Below are 20,167 nucleotides of genomic sequence, written 5' to 3' on the forward strand. Positions count from 1 at the left end.
AACGCTGTCACATTGCCCTTTACCACGGGATGAGGCAGAAAAGTCCGCCGTCAGCGCGAGCGCGTACGTGGCCTACTCAGGCACCAGCGCCGCAGATAGAGCTAAGTCCGAGACTAGATTGAAGCATCAAGTGCTTTACGAGAGCGGTTTGGCAGCCTCAGTTAAGTGACTCTCTCAACTACCCAAGCAGCACAATGTACTGAAAGTCGAGTGCAATAGGGGTGGTCGGTATGTGTCTTATCAGAGTACTTCAGTTTCACGAGTCTATTCAAGGCCTTCCACCTACCCGTCCACCCCTATTGCACTCGACTTTCAGTACATTGTGCTGCTTGGGTACAATCATTTTCGGGTTCACACTCATTAACGGCTGCGCTGCATGCGCGACTAGTCAAGCCTCGAGGCACTGCTGCTTACACGGGTCACACGCTCACGAGCTACGGTTAAGTCTGACGACAGCTGTACGACAGCAAATTCTTTCGGTCATGAGTTGAAGTTTATTGGATGACTGTGCGCAGTGACTATGGGCGGAACAGTTTGCACAACGGACTCCAGGAAGTTGGTGGGAGAGAAGTACAACGCCGCCGTTGTGGTTAGTATCGGGCTGAGCCGGCAGATCCAGGACTGGGGGGAGTAGGCGATGGGAGGAGGCAATGCCGAAAACAAAAGCATTGTTTTGCTAAAACACGTCGGTAAGCTCACCGACTATAATCAGAAGTGTTGTTGGATATGAGGTACACAAAAGTTTGAAGGGAGCCCCCTCACATCACCTTTCCTCACCGTCTTCCTTTGATTTGTCCTTGGAGCGTATAACGTTGAACAGTACACCGAGCTTACACATATGCATTATCTTAGGTGGGCTATGGCGCTACAGAGACGTCCACAGTGGCGTGCGTGGCTGCGTATACAGACCCAGAAGTAAAGAAAATGACGACGGTTGGCAAGCCATTACCGTTTACAGAGGTATATAGGGGTCGCTACTTCTGTTTTTGTCCAGCTTCCTTAGCCTTGCCCGAGTCATGTCGATAAGCATGTAACAGAAGCATCCATGTTGGCTTCATCGTACCTCATTCACTCTGCATACACTGCATGTTCATGTCATAAACACAACACGGCGAGAACTTTCACGGGTTCTTGGATGCTATGTGACTGATACAGCATTATGGCAGGTTAGAACAGCAGAATGTTGTTAAACAGCAGCTTTCATTTGGGCCACAGCAACTTCTAGTGCAATTCGGATGGATACGGATGATGCACAGTGGTCATTTCTTTCGTATTAAAGTTGGACGTTGCTCAACCGCAACATAACGAGATATGGCAGGTGTTTGGACGCGCTTCCTTGCATGTTCCTGGCGGAACTTCTCTCCCGGTTAGCAAAACTGTTGTACATTTTGCGACCTTTTCGCAGGCGAAAATTGCTGATCCTTTGACGGGTAAGGAAACTTCAATCAATGAGCCAGGGGAAGTGTGGATTAGAGGCCACAATGTTTTCTTGGGCTATTATGGCGAAGAAGCGAAGACGCGAGAAGTCATCACTCCAGCGCGGTGGTATAAGACTGGGTCAGTTGCATTACCGACAGATAACCCGTTATTATTACAGTGTACTCCTATTTAGTTTCTGTTCAGTGACATAGGTACCATGGATGAAGACGGCTACGTCACCATCACAGGCCGCTCGAAAGACGTGGTGATCAGAGGTGGAGAGAATGTCTACCCAGTCGAGGTGGAAGGAGTCCTCAATGGTCATCCTGATGTACATGAGGCTTTTGTAGGTATTTTGGTACTTGCCAGACCTCCTTCGACGTAGAGGTATCATAACACGGTTTCTCTACATAGGTACTAGGCGTGCCGAACGAACGAATGGGCGAAGAGCTGTGTGCGTGGATTGTGCCCAAGGAAAGCTCCAATATCAAGGACGAAGAGCTTCGGGAGCATTGTAAAGGGAAGGTGAGACAAGCTCTTCTCTCGCTTTTTGACTTCTAACTCGCGTCGTACAGAAACGCTTGCATTGGATTACGACGATCAGCAAGCCGTGCCTAAAGTGTGTGAAATTGAGCCTTAATACAGCGCGATGGAGAGTAACACCTTTGAGATACGTGACACAAAAGGGGATGTCTCGCGTGTTTTCCTTATATCATTCGCACGCACTGCAACGCACCCCAGAGTATAGCAAGCCGAGTATAGCCGACACACTATTTGGCCGACCTTACCTCTTTTTTGTTCCCTTTCTGTTCTGATAAATCTATATCCTACCCGCAGAGTATTGAGTAAAAAATAATAATTTTTTTCTGCGTGTTATGGATGGCGAGATGCAAACCTTTGAGCAAACTTCTGCGTCAAGCTCTGACTGCAGAGCTCGACGTCGCAGCAAAAGGCTCGGCCACTCCTATTAGTTCTCCTAAGCACGTGACCAATGAAATGCACCCCCTATGAACCCCTTTGTATGTATTTGTCCTTTCTATGTTGTTCCAGCCTCAGAACAACAGTTCTCTCTTGTTCACGTGACCTATCCCGCCTCATTGGCTAAGACGGCCCCGTGATGTCACACCGAGATGAGTTTCGATATTCACGTTGCAAATTTCCTTCGCCCCTATTACCCTATTTGCAGTAAAACCTGGAAAGCAGGATCGCATCGATGCAAACAACAGACTTTTACATTTGTACAGTATAACTTGAGGCGAGATACTACAGCCCGCTTATTGAAGTATTTCATGACGAAAAAATGAGGTTCAAAAGCTTCTGCCGCGCAAGGTCAATTAATAAATTAGGTCCGCAGAAGAAGCGGATGCGCCATCTGCTCTATCAACCTTTTCTTCACAGATACATCTCTCAAAATACACAGAAACCAAGGTAACGGAAGTGTACAGCTGGACCGCCATGATGGGTGTGATAGGACCATGCGCGGATGGGGGGGGGGGGGGGGGGGTCCGGACGTCCAGACCCCACCCTCAATTTCTGCCATTAAACAGAATTTCAATCGACCTTAGATAGTGTAGGAGGAGGCTGTCTCTGGCAGGATCCCCCCGCCCCCTCAGAAAAAGCCTGGACATGCCGCCCCTGAACAGGGCTAACGAGCTACAGAAGTTATCCTACTTACACTTACTGGACAAGTTCTGACGCTTTTCGGAGTAAAGTCTCACACGGTGCAAGGCCCATCCCTTGAAGAAGCAGTGAAGTTACACTTAACATTGCTCGAGAGCCTGCTTCATTGATCAAGCAATCCGCGTACAATATATTTGCACTGAACGGTTTCTCGTCACTGCGCAATTTAATTTACAAAAACGCCCTCAAGAATTGTATTGAGTGGCATAAATAGTCAATGTTGCTGTTACTTCAACGAAATCCGCTAGCTTTAGTGGCGAGAACACTTGGCATTACATTAGTGTTGGCCGAGTATACGAGAACAGTGGCGGCTTACAAAATTCGACGTTGCGAGAGGGCATCGTCTCCTTTACCGATTATTTGCTTTCTTTCATTTGTCTTTCTTTCAGCTTTAAGTCCTGCTTCTCTTACGCTTTTATAGTGAGTTTAGTATACCGGTGATAAAATTATCGTCTCTATCGGAACCAATCGCCAGCGTGCGTGACTCAGAATCTTATCCACTGATTGGTTCCGGTTGATACGGTCGACGCAAGCCGCATTATCAACGGTCTGCTAAAATTCTCGTATGTTTCACGCGATACCACCGTTGCAGCGCTGTCAACCGCCACTACTGTCTCCAACATACACTCACCTATACTCTAGGGGAAAAAATAAGTAAAATGGGGAGTAATAACAGCTTCTAGTCCCGTAGACTGCAGTTACTCCCTATTTTAGTCCCCTACCCCGGACACTTACTCACAAGGACCGCAAACTGTCACTGAACTTCGCAACTTGTCTTCCGAATGCAACAGTCTACGTAAATGTGTGCTCTTCGTTAGTTTGTTGGCATAAGGCTGTAAAACTCAGACAACTTCGCAATCTTCCACCCACACAGAGGAAGAAATAGTTAGTGGTTCTTTCTCCCGAAATCGTGCCCCATGTATGTCGCAAGATCACAAGATCACTCGATATTTTTGTATCACTCGATATATAACGGTTGACGGTTTGATTCAAAGTATTTTCACGCATGCACACGAATTATGTAACGAGTACTCTTAGGTCCCAGGACTAGGACTCTCTCCACTCTGTGACATTCTTTTACTCCCCGTGCGTTTACTCCAGTGCAGTTACTCCCGAAAGAGACTGTTCTTTGTGGCAATGCATTTAGTCCCCGAAAGGAGTAAAATTACTCCGTTTTTTCTTAGAGTGATAGTTGAACGTTCTCCTTGGCAAACACACTATTTTACGATTCTCTAAATGCTGTGTGTGCTCTTTCGCTGTATTTGCCGTCATTCTGATGTTGCGTGTGTGTGCGTGTGCCCGCGCGATGCATACGTATGTACATCGTTGCGGCGTATTTTGTTTGTGTTCTTCCTCTCTGCATTTCTTTTTACAGATAAGTCGATTTAAAACACCAAAGTACTTCGTCCACGAAAGAGAGTACCCGAAGACGTCGATAGGGAAGCCTAAGAAGCAAGAAATGCGTACATTGGCAGTGAAGAAACTGGGTCTATAAAGGCTCCTACAGACAGTTCCTTTGGCTTGACTTCGCTGAACTGCATCATCCTCATTCATCATTTAAAAATATTCTTCAAGCTTTCGCTCTGGCGATGTACCAAATAAAAAGAATGCCATTTTGGTTAAACCTGTCCTTTGTGCAATGTCCACGACACAAGTGCTCTAAGAGATGCACAAAGGGACTCCTTTGCGCTCGGTGGTGTGGTGTTGTTTCGTATGTCCTTGTCTTTGCGTAGATGGGTAGAAATCCAGCGAACCGGTAGAGATGTAGGAAGGGAGTTGCTTCAGGACAGAAGCCGGCGATATTTCGAACAGAGACTGTTCTTCTTCTGGGCACCGTCCTCATCATTGGCATGGTATTTAAAGGGTTAGGTGTGACGTGTTTAAAGGTTCATGCGAATTCTGGGTCAACAGCCCGGAGGGAAGAAAGGGTCCGTACGGGCTTCTACGGCCGGAGATTCGCATGAACCTTTAAACACGTCACACCTAACCCTTTAAATACCATGCCAATGATGAGGACGGTGCCCAGAAGAAGAACAGTCTCTGTTCGAAATATCGGCGGCTTCTGTCCTGAGGCAACCCCCTTCCTTGTCTTTGCGTGTCTTTCAATGCATTCAACGTGTTAACAGTGTATCGTGAACACTCGCATTGGACTTCTATTCAGAACTTTCTCCGCCTCTTGTGGCCACGAAAATAATTAACTCGCTGACTACTTATTGGTTACCCAATTACTCCTAATTAAAAATGACGTCTTTCCTATATTAGTCCGTCAAGACGAGAAATGCGTTCCCCGCGTCGACAGAAACGACATGGGATTCACTTCTTCTTCTTCTGCTTCCTTTCCTTGAAGTGGTTACGTTAAAACCTTTCAGGAACCGCACCGATGGTGCGAAGATGCATTTTATCTCTGCGTCTGTCAGCTGAACATCCGTTAGCTGGTCACCTACTTCACTTCCTGTAACGAACAGCAACAGCTTTACTGTAGTATGTTCATTGTGGAGTTCCATCGCCGGGAGCAGTATTCTACCCCATTGCTGATGGTAGTGGAATAATGAGTCGTGTATGGGCCGAAGTCCTACGGTGTTCAAAAAGGACAGAAGAGCGTTGGTGCGCTGGATTTGGCCCTGGACCAAGGAATTTTGACAAAGGGAAGGGGCAACACACCAGCTGATTAAGAGACTCGGAAAGTGTGGTTCGGGAAGGTTGGTTGTGTGCACAATGAAGGAGGATGTGCTCTAGCTCTTCTAGAGCACCGCAGTGACAACATCTGGGAGAGTCAACTTGTCTCAAACGGTAACGCCACTTATCTGTAAAAGCTACATTGAGTCGCATCTGATGAATTAATGCAGCGTCTTGACGAGAGATGTTTCGTGGCACCCGGAAAGTGAGCGTTGGATCAACTCTTCCAAGGATAGATGTGGGGGGGGGGGGAATGTCGTACTTGTCCTTTGGCGGGAAGCCAGGGGTACCACAATACGTTGGAGAATGAAACGACGGTCTCCTTTCAGCAGTGCGATACCAATCCGTCTCCGAGATGAGAGAGCTGCTTCTGCGGCGCTGTAAGCCTGTTCATTCTCCACGACACCACAACGCGGGCTGGAACCCACTGGAGAACCAGCCTGGCAGTGGTTTATTGAAAACGATTACAGCTTAACATATCATTACCAACATGTGTCTAAAGCTGAAATCGCAATGGCACCCCCTGTAGGGGGTACCCAGGTGAAAAGGTTAGGGGGTGTCACTGAACATTTGGGGGGTGTAGGGGGTGTGGATAAATCACTGATCTTGTGCCCTGCTTCGTAGACAATCTGGTCAACCATTAACACGTCCGTCACCATAGGCATACAGATGAGTCTCGTATGCCTGTGTGAGTCAGTGAACACTGTCCTTTTTCGCGGGGTAAAATCAACGAGGTGCTGCAGAAAGAACAGAATGGCATAGAGTCATGCTGCTGTTGATGAGGTTGGATGCGAAAGGCGTCGTCCTTGCGCTACGCCTTCGGATGGTATTAGGAATGCCGAAACAGACTTGCGATTTCTGGCTGTCTCAGAGCCAGACTCTGGGCAGAGCCAGTCTCAGGCAGATACTCCCGAGCCTCACTGGCTTCGTAGCTAAGGACGTAACACCGCCGGAAGTCCCTTGGTCTCTACCGGTATCCGCCCACCATCGTAAAGTCCTCCGAATCTTCGAGAACGAAGATACGAAGATCCCCCTCAAGTCGCTCGAGACAAATTTTTATGCTCTGCACTGGTAGAAGGCCTTTCCACTTCTGAAGCAGTGTATAACGAAGAAGGATTAAACCACCATAGTCAAAGGACAGTACTAAGAAGAGACCAGCTCCCGTGGCATAGTGGGTAGGATGATCGCTTTCCACACCGAGACTGGGATGTGACTAAAACTGTGATGTGACTCGGATTCGAATGCCGGCACCGGCTGTGCCGTCTGAGGTTTTCCTTGGGTTTTCCGAAGACTTTCCAGACGAATGTAGGGCACAGTTCCCCCTGAAGTCGGCCCAGGAAGCATACCAACCACCCCTGTCTCCCACTCCTTCCTGCTGTCCTCTCTATATCTGTCCACGTTTGTACACCGCCTACAGCCAGAGTTGCTTCGCGGCGCTAACAGGAAAAAGATACTGAGAAGATATCAACTATGGTGAGCTCCCTAGGACTCACTCTAGCTCACCATACACCAAACATGGTTGGGTGTTTTTTATTGCCCTCCCACGGCCTACGTTCAGCTGTACGCCTATATGGCCTACAGTAGTAGGTCGCGGCCGCCGCCTATGTCTTCTTCTTCTTCTTTATTCTTTAGCCTCCACCACACCATGGCACCGCATCCGCAAGGGAGATGACTATGCCGATGGAAGGGAGATGGAATGGTCATGCCGATGTCTGTGGACTCCTTCATCAGGTGGACCCTTCTTCTTCTTCTACCAATGAGATAATGGCCGTGAGCCACTAAGGGAGATTGGCCAGGGCAAGAGGGGCGTGAGATGTTTGTTTATGTCTGTGCAGTAATGATGGGGACTAAGGCCAAGTCGGATCCAGGTAACTTATGACATATATGACATGTGATGACTAATGCAGGAACTGGATATGCACGTATGTAGGAATATGCGTATGGCGACTATACAGGGCCAAAAGGATGGCTGTATGAATGTGTGTGTACGTGAAAGTGTATGAGAGTAGGAAGGAAGTGCCTAGAAGCGGTTGGAGAGCACGATGTAGGGTGCAAGACCCGCTACCACAGCCCTGTGACAGAGCGCAGTGTGTGATGCTCCGAGAGACGCCAATGAGAGTGGAGCTCCTAACAAGCGTAAGGGTGTCCAGATATACCTGCGGCGTAATTGGCCGAGCTGAGAGCAGGTTAGCAAGAAGTGTTCAGTTGTTTCATCCTGGCCACAGTGGGAACAAGCAGGGGACAAAGACCGTCCAGCACGGTGGAGGTAAAAATTTAGCGGCAGCGCCAGGCATCGAGCTCTCAACACCAAGACTTCTGTCTGCTTTGAGCTGCAGAGGTTAGGGTTCCACGAAAAGACGAGGTGTTCATATGGCGGGCGTGGGGGGGCAGCTCGAGACAGACTTGTGAGCCGTCTGTACCTGGCAACAGAAGTGCGAGCAAGTACTGGGAGGAGAGGAAGAATCTCTCCGGAGAGGGACATTTTAGCGAGGGTGTCAGCGGTTTCGTTAAGGGTGAGTCCGCAGTGGCCAGGAATCCACGTGATTATGGCATTGCGAATATGAGGTGGGGCAAGCCGAGCCAAGATGGATACCAATGACTCTGAGGACGCCCGGGAGCCTGAGGGCGACGCCAAGGCTGAAATGACAGATAGGGAGTCCGACAGCAGGATAACTTGTTCGAAGGCGGGAGGAACCCTCCTAAGGGCAAGGACCCTGCCTGGTGTTCTTCTGCTTCTTCCACCACTAAGCACAGTGGCCACAAGCCACACAGGGCGATTGTGTTATGTTGTTTTTTGTGTGGTTTTTCTTCTTCTTTTTTAAATGCCTCTTGGTCATCTTGAGGTTGGTTTTCCTGTTTTCTTTTCTATTCACGAGTACTGGAGTAGCCGGGACGGACTCTGTCGGGTCTCACATCTCCATATTTTTTATATCGCAATCAATCAACGATCGTGAACGCCACAACGTTTTTTTTTTCTGTTTCACGTGACCACACGTAAGTCTTCGTTGCACGAGGCTTTCGTTCACACGCAAGAAGCGTTCTAAATATATGCGCATCAAAGCACTGGAAGCAACAGGAACCATCTGGTACCACTGCTGACAAGCACAGCTGAAAGTAAGCACATATTTTCGTTGAGGTATGTCTTTCCCATTCCCGCAATAATCCGCACCTGCACTAGATATAGAGGTGCTGCGACAGATCCATAGCTCACCGTGGTTGGCATTTATAAGTACAATCTCTCGCATAATATTGAATATTAAGCAATTCCTTTTGTCATAGAGGTTTGTCTGTGTATGTGTGTGCTTATGGCCTGGCTTATGAGCTGATTAATTACGGCACAAATGTTTGCTGAAAACTCATATAGTTTTCAGCAAACATTTGTGGTGCAAACGCAGACCGCTGAGCGCTGACCAACGATAGCCATGGTGACAACATAAGTCATACACTTGACACAGCCCCCACAAAACAATCGATCCGCGCGCGTGAATGTAGTGCGGCGAGTGTAGTCTCTCACTATAGAGCACTCCAGCCCTCCCTTTTTCTCCCCCTTATTCCCCTTCTAAACTCCCTCCAAATGCGACAGATTTGTGCTGGACTGGTGCCCACAAGACACATGTATCCCATGTGACAGATGTGAAACGTTGCAACAGTGGTGTCCTCAGACACACAGCGCCGCGCCCAGTGTTCTCTCCCTCTCCTCACTCCTCACGTGGACACTTGACACTGCTGTCGTCTGCTTCGGTTATCGTTCGCCCACGACCTACTAGATCATAAGGATCATGTCGTAGGCACCCCTTCCCAGCGCCGCATTTTTGGAAGGTAGCGGTGGCGCTACTCATCGTCCCAGTTATTACTTCCTCAATTTCTACAATACTTTCTACTTCAGCTTACCTTAGTATTTCTGTACAAGCGGTGGATATTCCACAGATGCTTCATTCTGAGGTTGCTGTCGTCTGCTACGGTAGTCGTACACACGCTTCTGCGCGTTCAGAATTCAAATTTCCGTCGTCCAATCGTGGTGCAGATCTCGCGTGCCGATGAGTAGCGCCCCTAGCGGACCGTGCGGACGTGCTCCTCATATAGGGTTTGCTGATTATGACATGGTCGTTATAATCTAGTAGGTCGTGGGTTTACCCCGGCTGACGCTGCTGCCACGCACGCTCGGGAATGTTGTTGTTCTTCCTCTACTTCCGCCTCTGACCGACTCGTCGCGGGTTCGATTCCAACCGAGCGCGGTAGCAACGTGGGTGAGGTAAACTTTGCTTCCAGCACCGTGTGTCGGACATTTCCGGCGCACATAAAAAACCCAGGTAGTCCAAATTATCCGCAGTCCTATCCTGCGGTACGTGCAACCCATATCACCACACTGCACAGACAAACTTTAAGTGTAACATCACGGTACCATTATTATTAATGCTTTAAGGCCCACTAAGTTCCCATGAGCCCTTCCAACTGTGATATGGAGTACTTAACGCCTATGACTTGGTCATGCAACTTACGTTCTTTGAATAACAGGGGACAAATGATGCGGTTGTTAACATGGCCCCTGCGCGTGGCGCTCAATCTGGTGCGAAGGGTCAGAAGGGTGAGTACGGTTAAGCATACTGAATAGAACATGGTAAAAGAACGCAAGCTAGCTGGTGTATGTTACTTGTAGAAGACATGACATTGAATGTGGGGTAAAGATCAGGCACGTCGTGTGTCGTCTGCGTTTTTACCCGAAATTCTGGGTCATGTCTTCTACGAGATAGCATATTGCTTCTGAGAAGAGGAATAAACACAGTATATTTAATTACCGGCAAACTAATTACCGGTATACTAGCATGCTTATAGGTAGGCGGATTCACTTATGATGGCCATCCCGGACATCATTCACTATCACGTTGAGAATGATGTGGTGTTGAGGGTTGGCCTATGTTGTTGTGATGTTATGTTTAGTTTGATGTTGAATGAACGACCGTGATGTGATGTTGAATTTAATATTGAAGTCGTCGAGATGAGTTCTGAAGTTGAACTAACCACGACGTGTTCTAGGCACAGTAGTGGAAATGATAAGTCCACGGATGGGGACAAAATGGTGAGGACGATGAGCTGATTCACATTCTTGGTAACTCTCTCTCTCGTAAGTCAGCAATGCAAGTACATGCGTACAGAAACATTTTTTCGCTCATATATCACTTCATGGATTGGATTAGAACCCCCGTTTGTGATTTGCTTGGGAGTAATTTGAAGTTTAAAGCACCGGGGCGTTAACTGGGCCATAAGGACAATTCTGCACGGCGCTGCGGGGTGGCTTCTCCGAAATCACTTACGACTGTTCAGAAAACACGCGACAAATAGACATTTCCCTGTTTGTAAACAAACGACGTCATAGCCCGAAAGCCACGGTCTTGAGGGGATTGCGATGGTACCTGAAATGGACACGACCTTCGGTCCTGCTTTTCTTTCAATAGGAGGCAGCGAATAAGTGCCCATTCGTGGAACCCAGCCCTCCCCTTCCGATTTGTTGCGGTGTTAGTCTGTCTGCAAACGTCATGATTCTCGGGTAGAGGTCTATCCTGTGGCGATGTGACTTCGGCATCCCTTGGGAATTATGGCACAACGGTGCAATAAGTATAGTTAGTATGCAGTCAGAGGATGACATCTTTCAGCTAGGGCACCGACACTGAGGCAAAAGGACGAGTTGGAGCCGCCATGTTGTTCCCGTTTGACCTCCGGCAACACCTCTACTTGGGCAGTTGGAATAGATGAAGATGAAGTTCTAATAGTTCGGCATGGGCGCGTTAGGTTCGTGCTCCGGGAACATTCCCTCTTTCAGGGGATCACTTAACACCTCCAAAGTGACTTCCGGTGCACCCCGTGCACCCTTTCTTCGGAGCGGGGGAGCCGGACAACGCTGGGGAAGAGCGAGGCCAGTTCCGGAGCGTGACGCATGTTCCGGTGTACTGCCTTTCGAAATGGCGCAACCGTTGGAACACGTTGCAAATCCGCCCATGCTCTTTGTGTTTCCGGAATCATCGGATGTCGACGGTAAATAGTTATACGATTATAGAGGACTGCTATGGTCTACTGCTATGTTTACCAGCTCCGGTGGCGCAGCGGTAACGCGTGCGCTTGGAGACTGGGAGGTCCGCGGTTCGAATCCGCAGGCCGGCTGTGCCGTCTGGGGTTTTTCCTGGGTTTCCCTCAGATGTGTAATAGGCGTATGCCGGCACAGTTCCCCTGAAGTCGGCCCATGGACGCAGCTATCCTCCCCCCGAGCGGATTCCGCTCGGTCTTCCACTTCACCCTTTCCTCTCCTCCTCTTCACCACCTTTCCCTTCCCGAGAAACATGCCGCCTAATCAGGCAGGCAGACCTCTCGGGTTCCTCCCAACGACACTCCTCCTCCTCCTCCTCCCCCTCCTCCCGGGAGCATGCTTAACGCGCCCATTGAAAGAAGACAACACTTCGAAGAGCGCTCCATTGATAGCGCTGGAGGTCAAACGGAAACATGGCGTCTCCAACTCCCCCCTTTTGACTCGGTGTCAATGCTCTGAAGCGTTGCCACAGAATGCCAGTGCTTGAATTCGTCTGCGGCGATTGTATGAATCCCTGTCCTCGCAGCGAGGAAGAGGATTCCTCTATCTTGATGGCGTTTGTGTGGCACGCTCTTTGCTAATGCTTTTCTGTCATCCAATCAGTGATGAACAGTGCTAAGGTGACATATCTCAAAGCTGGTGGCGTGACAGCTGACCAGCAACGTTACTAATAAAACGAATTCCAAGTTGCTGTCATTTAATTCCCATAATTCGGTGCACGTCTTATAAATGTTTCCATCAATTACAGGTGCGTACGAAACAAAAACTGATCATCCTTACCTTCGTCTCCGTCATCCTCTACGTGCAGATATGGCGCCAAGGAATACCTGCCGAGTTCAATTTAGCTTCTTCGATTAACTTCGGCGGTATCACCGACGAGTCGACGACCGACGCCATCGTTTGCACAGAGTACCCGTTCTACGTCGACATAACTAACGGCAATGTCCCGGTCCTAAACAGCGCTGGACTATTTCGTGACCTCAACACGAAGATGATTTCGTGCGGATACAGAGAGATCACGAGTAGACCGCGAAAGCCGGATTTATGGCAGTACGAGAAGTCAGTTGCCATCCGCTACAACAATCCAATACGTGTAGCTCATTACCTGATTTCCTGTCACTATTTCAGCACCTTAATTCAACGGTTCGAAAACCACCGCTTCGTACTGAACCCCGCAGAAGAGCGTCAACAATGCAGTCCGCAGTTTGGAAGAAAACGCGTACCCAGTGTCATAATGATCAGTCTCAGTTCTGTGTCGCGCGAGAGCATGGAACGTCACATGCCCGTCACTCGAGACTTTCTCCTGAATACTCTGCGAGCATTCGAGCTCGAAAACTACAACCAAGTTGGAGCCGACTCTTTCGAGAACCAGCTGGCCTTGCTGACGGGCGTGGCAACTTCGAAGAGCGTCAGCAAGCTTGACTTCGTCTGGTCACGCTTCGAGAACGTTAGCTACAAGACGTTGTACCTCCAGGAGTCGCCCCATGATGGCCTCTCCGGAATGTTCGCGTTTCCTCCGACGAGTTACTACATTCAGCACGTCGTGGGCGCTATAGATAATTCCGTCCTGAAGAAAGAAGTCGGCCGTGGATATTGCATAGGCGACAAGTTGGCTCTGGAGTTCTACCTGGAGTACGTGACCTCTGTGGCTCAGAGCGACTGTCCTTTATTCGCGTACGTCGCATTAAACGAAGTGGCACAACGCGACGTGAACTCTGCGAGAATCGTCGATCGACCAATAGCGAGTTCCTTGAAAGCGATGCGCAACGCTGGCGTGTTTAACAACGCGGCATTGGTGTTCTTGAGTGATCTCGGCATGCGGGCAGGGCGCATCAAGTTGACGCATCCAGGCCGCTTTCAAGACAATCAACCGTTCGCCTTTCTGGCGTTGCCTCCATGGATCTCTCATGTAAGTTTGCGGAATTGTGTACAGTCAACCCTCGATTTATGAACCTTGGATTTATGAATTCCCTCGTTTTATGAACACGAGCGCGGGGAACCAAACTTTTTCCATTCATTTTTCCCTCGTTTTATGAACCTCGATATTCGAATAATGAACGGAATTTCTGGGAACTAACTAGAAGTTGCCCAGCGTTTTTGCCCTCAATTTATGAACGGATCGTTCCGAGGTCAACAGAAACCTTCAAAGGGATTATTCCGTGGTCTTATGAATGACGCCTGAACGGACAAAACGTTTTCCAGGTATTGCGCCCTCGGTTCTTAACCCCTCGAAATCCGAACAACGAACGGGTTTTCCGGGGTCGCACAAGGTGCGACCAAGTGTTCCTGACCTCAGTTGATGAATAAGGTGGTAGCTGTCACCCGGAGATTAATAAACGGAGGTTAAAAATCCCGGAGGAAATCCGAGAGCAGTCCAGTGCGAATGTGGTGACATCTCTTCTTTGTAAGATTGACAAAGTGGAAGGCATGGTCCAAAGCAAAATTAAACAATTTAGTATCGCATAATAAACAGTGTGAATGCGCTAACGTCTGTTCTTTGTGAGACTGATACAGCAGAAGGCATGGTCAAAAGCAAAATTACACAATATATGGCATTATAAACACAATCCGAACTCGGAAATACTGTTCAATTTGCTCGATAGTACTCAGTTAACGGAATTTTCGATTTATGAATCCCTCGATTTATGAACGATTTTTCGGGGAACCGAGGGTGTTCATAAATCGAGGGTTGACTGTATACCATTAGCGCACAGATAATATGCAACGAATACTGGGGACAGTTCGGTAAATACTGCACAGTATGTAAACGCTCACTCCGAATTTATTCTCTCTGACAATGAAAAAATGGCTAGGAAGCAAGCGAGCTGGTGAAGATGATGCATAACGTAAAACCCCGAGACTTCGTGTTGTGTCTGTCCTTTCGTGTTCCCTAGTCTCGGGGTTTTACATTATGCATTATTCTCTCTGATCTTTCATGCTAGTATATAACACGCGATTTTGCATTTAATGTCGATCATAAAACGACAAGTGACGACGAAAGTAAGTGTTCTGTTCTCAGCAGCATTATACAGGGTGTTTTTAGCCTTTACGTAGTTTTTATAAAAAGCTATGAGAGCGGCATTGACGTCGTTGTTGCATTTGAGTTCTATACGGCCAAGGAGCACTTCTTCTCGATTTCTCCAAAAGCGACATAGCAGATGGAGATACTAACCTCGTTGCACTCCATTTCACGTTTAGCAAGCCCTGAAACACGCACATGCGTTAAAATATCCATTCCCGTATTTACGCAAATGAGCCGAAACCGAAATTGCGGCGACTGGGCACGCGGGGAGTACAGCGCTCATTTCACGTCGGAGACCACGTGATTTCCAGCGACGGAGATGATTGGAGTAGGTGCCGCTCAGCTGGCTAGATAAACCGCTTTCCGGCCCAGGTAGGCCTCCGTGGGCGAGAGTGATGCGCTCCTGAGCCACGCGGTTTAGGTCTCGGCTCATTTGCATTCCGAAATTCTCTAATTAAATAGTTAATTAATAAATTTCAGGTAATTAGTTACATACTCTCTTCCTGAGGATGTCCGCCTCGCCGTAGAACTCAACTGCAAAAACGACATCCATACTGATCTCATCGCTTTTTTTATAAAAACTCTGTAAAAAAAAAGACTGCTCGTCTGTTCTTGTATACTGGGTAGTCCAGTCGAGGCACAGTCTACCCACTACAAGAAAATTCGATCTCCAGTTTGAAATATTGGCCCCAGTCGTAAGGATTTTCCTTCACTGTTTGCTCCAGCGACGTAGTGCTGCCTCACAATCAGTCGACGCCCTGAAGATCGCTTCTGGCACTCATGCGTTCTGAACTTTTAGCAAATGCAGGTTCCCGACGCTAATAGGAGGAGGCTGACGACTGCCTTCGACGTACATGCAACTCTGCTGCACCTGTCGCAGTACCCTTCCAAGTGGGCCCCTAGTACCCCCCATGGGGTGAGCCTCTTTCGAGAGGTTCCGGCGCAGAGGACGTGCGAAATGGCCTCCGTGCCCATCCTCTACTGCGCCAGCGCTTGTCTCTTAACAGTGAATACTGCCGAACCACTGGCCACCAGCATTGCGCTGTTCGTTGTTGAACAGGTAAAATGTGAATCCTATACACACCTGCATCCGTTGCTGCGGAAACCTTGATAGCTTACGCAGAGTCCTTCATTTGTTATGGATACATGAATGTCGTAAATGCCCTGTACTGACATCCAGACCGACACGAACGCGATGCTCAATGTTAAAAGTGCTCCAGGGGTCCAGCGCAGCACGCAGACATCAACACACTATATATTGATACATTCATATTGCCTGCCAAGTCATGTAACATGTGATGCGTCCAATATCAGAGCCAAATAAGAATCAAACTGGTTGAATTGGCTATTTCCCTTCATATTCACGAGGAACATTGACATGTCGCTCTGTCCTGTGGACACTATCTATCAGTGCTGGCCAGGGATTTCCCTACATCCCCCTCAGGGGGGTGTACACCCTCCCTGCATTTTTGCAACACCCCCCCTGAAATTTCTCAGGTGACTCCACCCAGCTCTGCCACCAACACGTTCTGGTAGTGAGTCCGGCGCAGCGAATTACATCCTGTGCTGTCAAACTTGGGCTGTAGGACCGCAGTCATGCAGATGATCGTACCATGCATTTGTCCAAAATCATTTGAAAGTGACTGTGCAATGCATATATTGCGCGTATATGTACGAGCAAAAATGCGTGCGGGCACGCAAACTCAATGTGGATCATCAAGAGCCATTTGCGCCCAACTCAACCAAGCGAGGTATTCTAAGGTTTTCACCGTTGATTGCTAGGTGTTCGTTGACAAGATGGTAGTCTCTTATCTTTGTCGGTTGTGTGGTTATGCATCTTAATGTTGAATAGCCGTTCACAATGAATCTCTATTCTAATGTACTGTGTTCTAAAGTAATAACATGTACAAATAAACCGGGAAAGCTGTGCAGATATGTCACCATTGTACCACGATTCTTTCCGTGTCTAAGAAAAATTCCGTAAGTGGAACCATCACCAAGCATGACCCCCCCCCCCTTGAAAGCTCGGCACCCCCCCCCCCCAGTAGTGAATTTCTGGGGAAATTACTGGTGCTGGCTAGTAGTTAACTACATGTAGTTAAACTACCTGATTGTTGTTAAAAAGTAGTTATCAACTACTTGCAGAAATGTAGTGTGCAACTACTAGTTAAACGCTATTTCGAGTAGTTAACTACAGTAGTTAGGTTACTGCAGGCGCCAACTACTGATTTTGCCGCAAGCTTTACGGCACAATTGTGCTTCCGACTTTTACCTTGAGCTACTTGTTTTGGTGAGAACAGAGGTGCAGAGCAATTGTCCTGTGCATATGTACTAAATCTTCACTTTTATCACTGCTTAAGATTCGTATTTAGGTGTCCAAGAACACTATAGAATGGGGTTGGTGTTGGTGGACAACGTTAAGTAGTTAGAGATGTAGTTAGAATACATTGCAGTAGTTGAAGAAGTAGTTTTAACTACCTCCCCTGAAAAGTAGTTGAACTATACTAGTTAAACTACCCCATCGCGAAGTAGTTAGCAGTTATATAGTTAAACTACTGTAGAAGTAGTTAGTTCCGTCACTGCTAACTATGACGTAACGTCTCAATGGGAGATTTAGTGAATCTTAAAAAGCGTGAACCAACTGTTCGAGGCAGCCGTTCAGGCTAACCATAAACGTAATCTCGGAGGATTTAGTGAATCGTGTCCACCTCATCGTTAACCGCCAAAGCAGACGAGTGAACATGAGGCGTGGATGGAAGGCGAGTCCAAAAGAATGGAAAAGATGTTTCACGTTTAAAATACGTCAAGCCCTGGTTTATTTATGTTCGTCCTGTCATTTTCGTTCAGCTGGGGGACCACTTCTTCCAGGCAAAGTGGGAACTGAGACTCACTGTTGATGACGTACAATTACTGACCAGCGTGCCCGTACTCTGAATCACTTAAAGTGTACTGCCAGGTACTCAACACTGACTTTAGGTAGAACTGCGTAGTAAAGGTCGGTGATCCTCAAATGAGCAACATGGCTGTACCTCTAGAAGACTGTAACCTTCCTTGCTAAATACTCGTTTCCGACCCACGCTCAGGGCTGGCACACGCCATTGCGTAGTCCCTCCTTCGAACCTTTCAAGCATGTCCGCGAACGGTACCAGCATGAAAGATGAAAGTCACTGAAAAGGTTAGCCAGCTGTAGGACTCGAACCCACATCTTCTGGATTACCGGTCCACGGCTCTACCAATTGAGCTAAGCTCACACGCCTTCTCAGCGACTTCCAGGGTGCGTCATCTGAAGGGACAAACCAGTCACTCTCTCTCACTCATTCTCCTTTCACTCATACACGCATTCATACGACAGGGATCGACGCAAGCGGCAAATGTTGAACATGAGAGAACTGATGTTCTGAGGCTGGAACAACATAGAAAGGACAATCACATACAAGGCCTCAAGTTGCCTACGGAATTAACGATGAAAGATGAAAGTCACTGGTCTTCTGGATTACCGTCACATCTTTCATCGTTAATTTCTTAGGCAACTTGAGGCCTTGTATGTGATTGTCCCTTCTCATGTATCAGCATCTCTATAATCGGAGGACTTTTACAAATAAGCGAACGATTGGAGATGCCCACGCGTCGGTGTCAAACCATCACGAACCGTCTGATCAAAAACGATTCACTGAAACCACTCAAAGACTCTGCACATTTCCGAGGGAACCGCACTTGCACATTTGATAAAACAAGGAAGACGGAAGAAAAGTTTACGTGCTACTTCCCCTTGTGGGACACCCTGCGCGTACTACTGTGTAACGGCCCATTGAGCAAGAGCGGCCATTATACTTCGCTTGCTCTCCTAAAGTCTTCGCGTTTATTCTGATTTTTGTCGTGTACCATGTACGACCATGTTCGAGTATTGCTCACGATTCCAATGCTTCTCTAGGTGAATAAACTAACCGCCACCCATCTACCAGGAAAGTGTCAGCCATGGACGTTCGGCAGGGTACGTGACATCCACAAATGCTCGTCTACTGTCTTGAAGTCCGACTACCGTCTGAGTCTCACCGTGTCGCCAGGCAACACGGTCTTCGAAGCGACTGTCCGGGTGATGCGTAACCAGTCGAAACTCAGGCTATCTTTGCTCGACCCAGTGGACCGAATACTCGTGCGACCTTGGAACACTTTCTGTGCAGCGGGTCATCCTAGTGAGAAGTACTGCTACTGCAAGACAAGACTGTACTAACCGTTGCGAAACGTGTCGTTTCTAATGTCATTAAGCGTGAGCGGCACCATTAAATCGCAGCAATATTTCGTAGTTGTCGTACGTTTATACTAGAGTCACTAACTAAGCTATCGTATCGACATCGACACTGAGCCGCCATGTTGTTTCGGATGACCTCCAGCCCCACCTCTATTTTGGCAGTAGAAATAGATGAAGGTGAAGTTCAGCAGTGGAAGAAGACAACACTTCGAAGAGCGCTAAATGGATGGCGCTGGAGGTCATCCGAAACAACATGGCGGCTCAGTGTCGATACTCTGAAGCGTAGCTTATTTAGTGACTCTAGTTTACACCTTGGTACACACGCCGTTGTCCCTCTTGCTACCGACACGGGGAAGAGGAAGACACAAGGATTCGCATAACCTAAAAACAGATCTTCCCCGCGTAGCTCGTGGCCAACCAGCATTCATAATGGTGTCGCTCTGTCTGTCTCCTAGTTAGCTGAGGACGACGACATTTGTAACACTTGATGTACTACGTGTCGTTGCGTCTCTGGTTGTCAACAGTTCTGGTTTTCCAATTCAAAATGGAATTCCGAGTGCTGCAGGCCACGAGCCTCTTATGCGGTGAAGCTCTGCTTTTTGGTGAGTGTTAACCATTAGAAAACGATATCCCAAACACTGCTGTCACGAATCGCCAGGGGCGGATCCATACACTCGTGTCTAACCATGATGTTTAACCTTAGCTTTTGTTGGAGGGGAGGGGCGCACCCCCTCACCCCTGTAACCCCCACTGCGAATGTGTCAGGTTGCTTCAGAGTCTTTCTCCCAGGGGTTAAGCTACATGCAAGCCTACTGGTTTCCTATACAAGATTACCTGTGTCTAACGTTTGAGAAGTGCTCTGTATCAATGAGGCTATTATTAAATGTCCCAAGCTCCTTTGGCAAATTCGCAAACATTTTGGGTGAGCTTCCCGACTATCCTGTGGCTATCCCGAAGTACCCTGCACGCTAGAGACAGAACTTCACCGGTGTATACTTGGCGCGTACGTAACGTGTCACAAAACTGATGCCTGATTGCCTCA

General features: G+C 48.1%; 2 protein-coding genes across 3 annotated transcripts in view; both read left to right on the plus strand.

Moving 5' to 3' along the window:
* The window catches only part of LOC135385075 (medium-chain acyl-CoA ligase ACSF2, mitochondrial-like), a 19,025-nt gene extending 14,302 nt beyond the window's left edge, over window positions 1–4,723 (plus strand). Inside the window, exons 8-13 of the mRNA XM_064614251.1 lie at window positions 509–589; window positions 853–960; window positions 1,406–1,557; window positions 1,624–1,765; window positions 1,834–1,944; window positions 4,475–4,723. Coding sequence (XP_064470321.1) covers window positions 509–589; window positions 853–960; window positions 1,406–1,557; window positions 1,624–1,765; window positions 1,834–1,944; window positions 4,475–4,594 — 714 coding nt within the window. The 3' untranslated portion in view covers window positions 4,595–4,723. The remainder of the gene's footprint in view (window positions 1–508; window positions 590–852; window positions 961–1,405; window positions 1,558–1,623; window positions 1,766–1,833; window positions 1,945–4,474) is intronic.
* A 4,055-nt stretch (window positions 4,724–8,778) lies between these two features.
* On the plus strand, window positions 8,779–19,176 carry LOC135384151 (uncharacterized). 2 transcript variants are annotated; one of them, XM_064613374.1, is made up of 5 exons: window positions 8,779–8,911; window positions 10,291–10,360; window positions 12,603–13,763; window positions 15,676–15,936; window positions 18,808–19,176. In XM_064613374.1, the coding sequence occupies exons 2-5, from the start codon at window positions 10,298–10,300 to the stop codon at window positions 19,105–19,107; spliced, it is 1,785 nt and encodes a 594-aa protein (XP_064469444.1). In that variant the 5' UTR covers window positions 8,779–8,911; window positions 10,291–10,297; the 3' UTR covers window positions 19,108–19,176. The 2 variants fall into 2 exon arrangements, with proteins under 2 accessions (XP_064469444.1, XP_064469443.1); XM_064613373.1 differs by having other exon boundaries at window positions 8,779–8,889.
* Window positions 19,177–20,167: the final 991 nt, after the last annotated feature.

The sequence above is a fragment of the Ornithodoros turicata genome, chromosome 2 (assembly GCF_037126465.1).
Source record: "Ornithodoros turicata isolate Travis chromosome 2, ASM3712646v1, whole genome shotgun sequence".
Lineage (NCBI taxonomy): Eukaryota > Metazoa > Arthropoda > Arachnida > Ixodida > Argasidae > Ornithodoros > Ornithodoros turicata.